This window comes from Saccostrea cucullata, unplaced genomic scaffold, assembly GCF_032062105.1.
Source record: "Saccostrea cucullata isolate Sc308-1 unplaced genomic scaffold, CSIRO_AGI_Scuc_v1 ctg15424, whole genome shotgun sequence".
In the NCBI taxonomy this organism is placed as follows: Eukaryota; Metazoa; Mollusca; class Bivalvia; order Ostreida; family Ostreidae; genus Saccostrea; species Saccostrea cuccullata.
The window spans coordinates 3,635-14,814 of NW_026918683.1; the positions used below are offsets into that span (position 1 = coordinate 3,635).

An 11,180-nucleotide genomic window follows, 5' to 3' on the forward strand; every position below is an offset into this window, starting at 1 on the left:
TGGATGTTTATCCAACAACATTTGTTTTGATGCCATTTGGTGAGATTGTTTTCAGTAGGAATTATTCTACACATAGTAAAGTAAAAGTTGATTATTCTAATGAAAATAAGGTAACATTTGATTGAAATTTGAAAAATAGTTCTATAATTAATATTTCACATTAGATCATAGTATGATTGTATGGTTGTTTTTTTCAAATCCATTTGTGAGTTTTCAAGACGAGAACTATTTATCAGAGAGTTATATATACATGATGTCAGATAGTATTTTTAGTTTAAAAAAAACGATTTTTTTTCTTTTGAATCCACTTTATCATAATTTGATTATCAAATGGTTGTTTATACAAACACATTTAAGTTGTTGCCATTTGAAGAGAATGTTACACACATTGATTCACAATAATTGAATTTTTAGTTATTTTAATTTTTAAAGTGTTTTTGAACAATGTTATGCTCTTTTAGTTTGAAGATTTTGTTTGAATAATTTTGATATATTTAATTTTATCATAAAATTATTTTATGGATGTTTATCCAAGTATATTTGTGGTATTGCCATTTGGCAGGATTGATGTAAATAGAAAAGAGTTAAAGAAAAACTTGTATGTATTTAGTTAGATAAGATATGAATGGTATTATTCTCCAAAAATGACATTTATATTTTTCTTAATTTAAAAAAATTATTCGTGCAATTCATAAATTTTGAACCTAATGGTGGAATTTTTAATAATTTTATCATTTAATGATAGTATGCATGTTTTGCTAGCCACAATGGTGATGATTTTGATTTTTTATAGATAAAGAGAGAAAAAGAGATCCTATAAATATTCACTAAAATAAAAAGTTACATGTATCTATCAGTTTTCTAACATCAAATTTGTTCTTCCAGGTATTATTGGTTATCGTCTTCTTACGTTTAATTAAAGCATCTTGAAGTATTAATCTGTGTACCAATAATGACAGAGTTTCAAAAGAGGCACATATCCAAGGAATTGAGATGGGATTTTAGATATTTCACAGAAATGTGTATTTTGTGCTATTTTGTTATCTGATAATGAATATACTTCTATGTATAAATGTGTCGAATTCATTTTATTTATTTGAGGATTTTCTCCCCCTGGACTTCATGATAAATCGTGTGGGTACCGTTCAATTTGAATTCTCCTAAACCATATTGTAAACTATGTGCAGGAAACATTTATCGATGCGTCGATAGAATGTAGAAGTGATATTTGCTTAGTTAAACAACTAAATGCTTGGTCAATCCACATCAAAAAGTGCAAAAATACAACTTTAAATTTCAGTATGTGTGGACATATTCAAAGTGTATTTAGCATTTAAATTCACACAAATAAATTTTCTAACTGCTGTACTTTAAGATAAGCTCTTTATTGTAATGTGAAGCTTTTCAAAAAGCTTGCCTGACTAATGCCATCAATATCTATAGAACCTATCGGTCTCATCCGAAGGACCGATCTCCACATTCCGCTGTGGATTCGAACCTGCGACTAAAAGATGAACTCCTCACTCCGCGAGTCTAAAAATGGTTGCAGAGGATGAAGTCAATAAGGGAAATAAAGTAATTTAATTGATTTATGCTGGAAAGCCGTGGCTATGTTTAGGTTACATAAATTAGATTCAACTGCATACAGCATAGGCTATGAGGAAGACAGCTAAAAATATGATAACTACAAGACATTGGGAATCGTAACGGTTATGACTGACATGCAGAATATGCTTCCTAGTTTCTTGGGTATGCCAGTGCATCAACTATTGTTGGAAACGTGGGATGAATAAAGCCCGTTATGCATAATGACCAAACAAACTTAACGGTAATGTATATGAATTGCGACAGGCGCGGATTCAGGAAGTTTTTTCCCAGATATGGGAGGGGGGGGGGGGTCGGGTCCATATAAAAAGTATTTGTAAGGGCAAAAAATTTACAAACTCCCTCAATACTGAAATGTGATGGGGCACTTTCCTAAGTCTATATTCTGTTTTTGTAGAAGGAAATCCCTGTGTGTGTGTGTGTGGGGGGGGGGGGTTAAAAAAAACTAACGGAAATAAATGCATCAATATTTTGTATCAGTAATTTGGTTATTTTTCTTCTAACTGTTGTTGTTGAAACGCAGGTAACAAAATCTGATGATAATCAGCATGTACAAATTTTTGCTGGCTAATTGTGACCTCTGAGCTTCGCACCTAGGAAATATTGATCCTAAGTAGTGCCTGACGCCCTGACGTCAGGCAATCAAGTATGTACATAATATTCCACTGACGCTTATTTTTGCAACGATTCAAATTTACGTTTTATTTCTTCTCTTTAATATACACTGTAACAACATATTTTCCTCTATTTTCATAGATATACAAATGTGACCAGTTCTTTAATTGTTGTAAGGGGTGGTCCCCATTCCCCCAAATTCACCAAAGTTTCAATAAAACAGTACAGTGGGCCTTGCTCCCTATATATACTCAACAAAATATGAAACGCGTATTCAGATTAAACATTATAATCTAACTTGTGTGTTGTGATAAAAATCAAACATTCCTATGTTGCGAATCGAAAAGTTAAGTTGATGACATTTTCATCGCCCCCAAATTCTAGGGTATACCGTCTTATGTTAAAAACCAATCCATATGTCGTTTGTGATGTCTCAGCGATAGTGGATTTCATGTACGGATGTCATGGACAAATACCAGCTCTTCTGTCTTTTGAGAACAATTTGTGCATTTTATGCTGATTCCTTCATTAAGCATTTGTAGCAGCAGTTTGTACAGCAGCTAGTTCTGAATCGATTCCTGAAGGGTAATATGACGGTCCTGTCTTGGCGTGGTAACCCCTTGACCCCGAGTTCTTGGTCTGTCATATGTGTTCCTAACTTGCAGAGACGTACGTTTAAACGCTGCAAAGCCGATTGAAGTACATTAAATGCAGCTGCAACTCCCTGTTGCGTATATAGCTCCGGTTAACATCATCGCTAGCTATAGCCCGGTGCGTTCATCTTTGTTAAATTAAGGCGTGACATTCCAGCATCAACATTGCAAACAATTCTTAAATATGGGTTTAATAGGAGTGTTTATTGTTTCTCTTAATCCAAAATATCAATGAAAATTGACCCCCGATTTAAAAAAAAATTATGAAAAACATTATTTTCATAAACATGATTAATAAAGGGAAATAATTCAATACCCCCATATTGTCCTTTAAATAGGTCACGGGTATCCAATGATAAGAAACATAGTTGTTCCATTAACTTTTTCAAAATTTCTTTGTTGAGTAAAACTATATGCGTTTCTTTTTTGTTGAATATATAATTTGTCAGTATACATACGAAGTATCATACAAATGTAAAACCAGTAATTTTTATGTATATATTTTCAGATTGTCAAAAAAAAAAGATTGACTTTTTTTGGATCGAAAAAATATGAAGACTTTCCTATGTAGGATCCATTTTGTGAAGACGAGACATACATATAAAACTAGTAGCCGAGCTCGTTGCAAAGCAACGAGTAGGTCTTCCGTCGGAGCTACGGACAGAGAGAAATGACCTTGAGTCAAGGTCATGCCACGTTCTAATGATAAAGCAATCCTTTAAGGGTAGATATCATCTTATTATGTTTTACTATTAAAAAAGTGATAGTAAAGGAATGTTTGCGACCTTGACCTTGTCAAAATGACCTTGGGTCACACCATGACACAAGATGGTGATGAGCATACCCCATTTGTGTGCTACTGTATTGACAAATTCACACATGTTTTTTTCAAACAATGCATCCAGTCAAAATATCTTATCCTCAAATGACCTTGATTTAAGGTCATAACACACTCTCCATGATTTAAGCCATACCTTTTTTTAGATAGGCCTTGTCACAGCTAATATACATGTGTAAAAAGTTATGGTCAATTTTAAGCAATGTTTAAATTTTGGAAAAGCCGGATAAACTTCAGGGTCAAAGTTCATGATATACTAGTTTTTGATATGATTTTATCACAGGTTACGTACATGACATTGTGATGTTTGTGTAATATGAAAGCCCTATCTCTCCTCATTAAAAAAGTTATGATCAAGCCTCAAGGTCAAGTTGTCAAAAGTCAGTGTTTTTAGAAAAGAGTTGTCATAGGTAATTCATAGGGATAAAATAAAAGCCCTATCTCTTCTCAGTCAAAAGGTATGAGTATTGTTAATGTTTTTGAAAAGCAGGTCAAACTTCAAGGTCAAAGGGTAAAAAATTAGTGAATTTTAAAAGGTGTTGTCACAGTAAATACATTTTTATAAAATGGAAGCTTTCAAAAGTTATGGTCAATTTAAAGTAATGTTATTTTTTTTAAGTAGGTCAAGCTCCAAGATCAAGGTCACAGGGTCAAAAATCACAGTATATTTGAAAATCAGATGTCACAAATAATGCTCATGTGAAATATCAAAGTCCTATTTCAACTCATTCAATAGTTATTATCAAGTTTAAAGTTCTCGTGACAGATGGACAGACTGGCTACGAATAAGGTTTAATGTTCCCAAAAAAATAAATACATGTAATTTGAACATGATAGATTGAGAAGTACGAATAATTAAAAAAAATTACACAATAGAATATTTTAGAATATAAATCAGGTTTCCTACATGAGATTTCCTTAAAGACTTATTAATACAAATTTTTCAAGAACATGCAATACATATTCTTGGAGGTTCAAGACGCGGAGACCGGTCATTTCGATGAGATGTCTCGTTACGGGGTTGGTGGTGCCATAAAAGGATTTAATTCGCCTGTTTTCACCTCTGTTTTTTTTTTAAAAGTCTGTCTTTGCGCTGCTAGTGATTTATATTGTTTAAACAAAATTTAATTTTATGAAAAGAATTATTTTTAATGCTTATTTTTGACATATGCTTAAGTTATTAACCTATCAATTTGAGTTTAAATAATAAAAAGGAATTTGTCACTAAGTATTTATCTAAGGAATTAGTGTCAATCCTCTACATCAAAGAGCGTCTTACTTGTATGTATGATATAAATTGCGTAAATGTGTTAATTGAAATTTGAGTGAATCCCGTATGTTGTGTGAGAGAGTTTTTAGCTCACCTGAGCTGAAAGCTCAAGTGAGCTTTTCTGATCACATTTTGTCCGGCGTCCGTCTGTCTGTCTGTCTGTAAACTTTTCACATTTTCGACTCTGTAAACTTTTCACATTTTCGACTTCTTCTCAAGAACCGCTGGGCCAATTTCAACCAAACTTGCCAAAAAGTATCCTTGGGTGAAGGGGATTCAGATTTTTTCAAATGAAGGGCCACGCCCTCATTCAAGGGGAGATAATTGGGAATTTATGAAAATTTGGTGGCATATTAAAAAAATCTTCTTCTCAAGAACCACTGTGCCAGGAAAGATGAAACTTATAGGGAAGCATGCTCAGGTAGTGTAGATTCAAGTTTGTTCAAATCATAACCCCCGAGGGTAGGGCGGGGCCAAAATGGCCGATCAACGTTTTACAAAGAAATATATAGGAAAATTCTTTTAAAATCTTCTTCTCAAGAATGACAAAGCCATAATTCATCATATTTATATGGAAGCATGCTCAGGTAGTGTAGATTCAATTTTGTTCAAATCATGACCCCCGGGGGTAGGGCGGGGCCAAAATGGCCGACCAAAGTTTTACATAGAAATATATAGGAAAATTCTTTTAAAATCTTCTTCTCAAGAATGACAAAGCCATAATTCATCATATTTATATGGAAGCATGCTCAGGTAGTGTAGATTCAAGTTTGTTCAAATCATGACCCCCGGGGGTAGGGCGGGGCCAAAATGGCTGACCAAAGTTTTTAAAGGTATATATAGGAAATTTTTTTTAAAATCATTTTCTAAAAAATAGCAAATCCATGATTGGTCATGGGACTACTTTTGGATTTAAACTTTACAATAAAAAACCATTTTCTACTTTTTCCTACCCTTGGTGCTCAGGTGAGCGATGTGGCCCATGGGCTCTTGTTAGATCCGCCGTGGACTATCCCAGACGTGAACATTAGATGTACAGGACATTCCGTCATCAAGAAAATATAGTTTTACTCTGGACTATTCCGGGTTACCAAAACGTTTGTGTTTGTGTCGGTGTGTGAGCTTTACAACCTGTCTTTGTTTTCTGTGACTTGATTTGATTTATTTTTCAAAAAACAAACATTAACTTTTTATTGCTTGACTTTCGTTTAATAAATTTTCATCACAAGTTCACTTGTGTTAATTTAACCAAATATATTCTATTAAAATAATGATTCCATCTTCTTTGTTAACTTTAAATTGCTTGAAATATAGTGTTAAAATCCAGAATGAAAAAAATGAATGTTAGAAATGAAATTATTAAGTGTCGGAAAAGCATTGCAAAATTCCGAAAATCAAACGCAGTAAAACTGTACCCCCCCCTACCCAAAGAAACTAATACATGTATACACTTCGTTGCTTGAATGAACACTTTAATCGGCACAAATTTTAGAAATTAAAACGTTTATACATAGGAAAGTTTAGTGACGCATACTAATCTTTTTTTCATTTATTTGACGACCTGTGAATAAAAAAAAAGTCGCGTATGATTGTTGGTTAACATTATAATAGGTTATGGATTAATCATGGATTTCATACCAGTCCTGACCTGTTCGTACCTGAACAAACTAACCAACTGACATTCTCGACTCTGAAGGAAAACGTATCATTTGAGGGAAGGGGGTTACGTATCGCGATGAGAGGAAATTTAATTATCTCTTTTAGTCCAATAACCACGAAAGAATGGTTTTAATATTTTTATGCAACTACATGACTTTCTCAGAAACAATTTTGAATTTGTTAAAAAAAATATCTAATTATTCATTTTTTTTTCTCTCGTATTCTGAAAGCTCGGAATGTATATATTTTGGGGGCTCTTCCGTGTTAAACAGCATGTATTTAGTTACCATCATGTACCCGTAAATCGTGTCATAGTGATATTCTTTTTATTCGAAGACATTCGGAACAATGCAATCATAATTATGTTTCAACTCATGCAAATCATTTACGATTTTCATGAGAATTTGAAACCTCACTTCCACTTACAATTTACTGTGCAATGTTTATAGGTATTTGCTAATTTAAACAACATCGCAAATTTTTCTGATATGACTTGATATAGGCCCGTATACATGCATGTAACGATTACAATTACTTAAAAGTGGAGGGGAGACGGGGCCTAAAAAATCGTCGTACTACGTGTGTACCTTTCCAATAATAGAATCATCCGCACAAATCAAAAACAAGTTGCAGTATTGATATCCCCATTTTTTTTAAATAATGAGACTATAATGGACTTCACAAGGGTAGAATTGAACATTAATTTATCATGTTTATGGTACATGTGCAATTAAAGTCACTATCAAAATTGGCAGAGTTATCGATAGGTCATCCTGTGTCACCCTTCAGTGTAACCGATGAACTCGTCCATAGATACCTCAGCAGATGAGAAAAGCGCGACACGAATGTATACAGTTCAATGCGCGATCGATAAACAGGTTTCATAACCATGTGATAACTGTACACACAAAACACGCACACTGTTAGTGTACAAACGAAACTTTCAGGGTCCGAGAAAAATTCACGATGCATGAATTGAATGACAGTGAATTATCTTAAGCTTGAATTTTTTTTAAAAATAAATAATGCTACATTGAATATTAATACTTAAAAATATTTTCCCTCTCTCCCGCCTAGTTCTTTACACTAAACACAGGGAGAAAGTTGTCTCTGAGTAATCTGTATGACATCCAGCTAGAGAATACGTTAAAAATCTTATTTCAACAAAGTTTAACATTCAATTTAGCTAGGTATATTATTCTTATCCAGTTAATTTCATTTATACGTGTTATACGCGTACGCATATGAATTCTTCTTCACTTGCCGTATAAAATCACTTACCTGTACATGAACTATAAAGTTTTCTGCTCATCTAAGAAAACATGACTAGAACAAAATAACGTTTTCATGAGATCAATAAGATGCTAAAGAACCCATTTCAAATCGATAACCATATCGGAATATTTACCGTTATTAAGTTATAAAGCAAGAACTTTCGAGCGCCCTTGGTCCCTAATTTGAGGGGCCAGCCCCTTTTTAATGATATCAAATGATAGCGCTTAAAATTATGCACAATATTTGTTCAACATGTCTTAGCAAATTATTTTTAGTTTAAAAGATACATAAGGGAATGGATGTAAATTTTTGCGCTATTAGGCATTCTTGTTTTTGACCCCTATCTAGCACCGTTTTGAGCGCAGAAATCGAAAAAGAAAAACCGATGTGCACAACTTCAATTCTTCTAGTATTTAAATGCAGTAGACATTCTGCTCCAGCTTTTGTCGTTTCTGAGCCTTTGTCTGGACACAAACAGCACCAAATTTTCATTAAAGGGAAATAACTCAAAAGCGGAAGGGAATTTTTGAAATGTACGAAAACATTTAAATTGAGTTTAGTAACGTCCAAAAACTCTGAAAATTTGAGCGAAATCCGTTAAGAAATGAGCGAGTTACGAGGTCTTAAAGTTGGCGTCTAGGAAAAAAAAAAAATAATAGGAATAATCTTAACCATCAGAATCAGTAGAAGGTCTTCCGCCTGAGCGGAAGACCTTAATTAAATGGCAACATACATGTATACGCGGGGACTTCCCGAAAGCTAGGAAAATTGATATTGAAGGATATCGGGGCTATATATTTTACAAATTAAATTACTTATCAATATTTACTCAGGTGCTTTTTATAAACAAAAACTATTTGACAAAGATAATTAATTGAAGATGAGTTCAGAGTGTATACCATTAAGGTACAACTAGCAATTTCTAGTAATTTATCTTGCTTCACCTGAAGCGATTTCACTACGGTTTGTATGTATAAAATGTTACATTGTTTGAAAGATGATCTTCCAATAAATGGTAGCAAATATAATTTGTTTTCTGGTAATAATGCCCCTACAACAGCTTCTTGACGGAAGTTAAACAAAGCTTTTGAAACATTTGAAAAATACATCAAAATGACTCAGGTATAAATATAAGTTGGTGAAAATATCAGCAAGGACGGGTTTTGTACTTGCTGGTATACATAGAGGTAAGTCCTTTCAGTCTCCCTTCTATCCCATCTCCAAACTAACAACATTGGTCGTCACGCTAACAAATTTCATTATCCTTAATATTTAATTAGAAGTATGTAACTGCTGATATTTTTGTAACCTTTAATTACTTATATGTGAATTTTTTCGGATTTGTAAACAAGAATGTTTCTTTACAATGAAATATGTAAATATGAATACTTGTCTTTTAGTACATGTAGTTTAAACTTAAGTAAAATAAATTGACTAAAAAGCAAGACTGGTGTCATTGATAACTAAGGAGGAGAATTTGCCCAAACTTCAAGAAAAGATGATCCATTCACAATTTTGACAATCATCTATAACAATTTCTACAATTTTCTATGCCTAATTTCACATAAGATGTTAAAAATTATCAAAATAAAAATCTTAATAATTTAGAAATACAAAAATGTATTATTTAAAAATCTATTTCTAGGAAAATTCATAAGTCTTCAGTATTTTGATTATATATGTGTCTGAATTTAAATTTAAAAATTATTTCCACTGAATACAAATGATTTGAAAAATTGGTTAAAATGATTTGATTAACAGATATACTAATATATGAATATAATTTAATGGACAAAACACAAACTTATCTTTCAGGCTTACAAGAGTTGTAAGTGCAATAGGATGGAACAAAGCAAACATCATTCGAAATAAATAATTGATAAAGCACAAGTAATTTCTTGTGAGTATTTATAAGTCATACGATCTTTTTTGTTTTGTTTTCAGATTAACTATTATTGTGCAACTAACCTCTGGCCTACAAGCATGCTGATTGTCCGCTTGTCTCTGCCTTTGTTCCTGTTCTTTCTTATCTCCGATCTTCATGCTGACTTAGGAGATGACGTCAAAAAGGCATCAGATGCTGTAAAAACAGGAATCGCGGCTACCGATGCCATTACGAAAATTGTAACGGGTGTGAAGGTGCTTGCGAAGTTTACTACAATCATGAGCAAGATCGCTCCTTTTTTGGCAGCCATTGGTCCACTCATGGACATAATCACCTTGTTTCTTCCAAAACAAGAGGATAAAACTCTGTCTTTATTGAAAAAAGAATTTTCGAGGGTGGATTCCAATTTCAGAAATGTGGAAAGACTTTTTGGAAAAGTTACAAATCTTATCAAAGCAAAGTCAATCAATGCACAGTTTTCTGAAATAGAACAGAACGTCAACGCTTTGTCGGATCGGCTTCACATGCTTATGAAAGCCCCTAAAGATGCAGTTGGAGGCCAGAAAGATCGATTTATAACCTCCTTTAGAACCAGTTATCTTAACGCAGCTAGAAAGATATACAATGGGATCATGACCAAACAATCTTTCACAGACAATATTCCAATAACAGCAATGGAATACACAAATAATGATCGCAAGAAGATGCAGAAGGTAATGGCTGGATGTGTCGGGCTTCTTTTGACAGCCGTGAAGGTCAACCTAGCTTATCTGAAGCTAACAAACAGAACAGCAAGCTACAAAATGGAGCAAAAAGAATGGGAAACCAACATCAAGAACGTTCTACAGAAGGTAAAAGAAGTGGATGAACAAGTTACTAGTAATTATGAAAGTCAGAAATTCAAAGACATGAAAGACCTTTCGGCACAGTACAAAGACGATAATCATGAACAATTCGCTAAGCGGTTGTACAAGTTTTACTCTGAGAAATATTACTGGAGGGATTGGGTTGTCATAGTCTACGACAAAATGGAAGAATCGTGGACTGGGCAGAACGGACATACTTTTAAACTTTGTGGAGGGGACAAGTACTTGGAGAAAGAGAACAGAAATATTATAACATCAAGTGTACCAAAGGAAAATAGCAAAATTGACATAAACTTTTATAAGGGGAAATTGGATTCACTTACAACGGAGACAACGTTTCTTTATAATTTGATACACATCGCCTGGCCAGCGAGGTGGGTTTTACATCAGATGGCGAGGTTTAGCCGTGCTGATGTGTGCATGCGAGCTGTTGTATCTGATCGAAAGAAACCATATGTTGCATCTGCCCCTGGTCGTCTTACATCAAAATGGAATATTTTTACAACATGTACAT

General features: G+C 33.6%; 1 protein-coding gene across 1 annotated transcript; it reads left to right on the forward strand.

Annotated features, from left to right (window-relative positions):
• Positions 1–9,081: 9,081 nt before the first annotated feature.
• On the forward strand, positions 9,082–11,174 carry LOC134269662 (uncharacterized; the record flags this gene model as incomplete). Its single annotated transcript, XM_062751876.1, has 2 exons — positions 9,082–9,102; positions 9,860–11,174. A coding segment is annotated over exon 2 (1,276 nt), but the record flags the coding sequence as incomplete, so codon positions are not given.
• Positions 11,175–11,180: the final 6 nt, after the last annotated feature.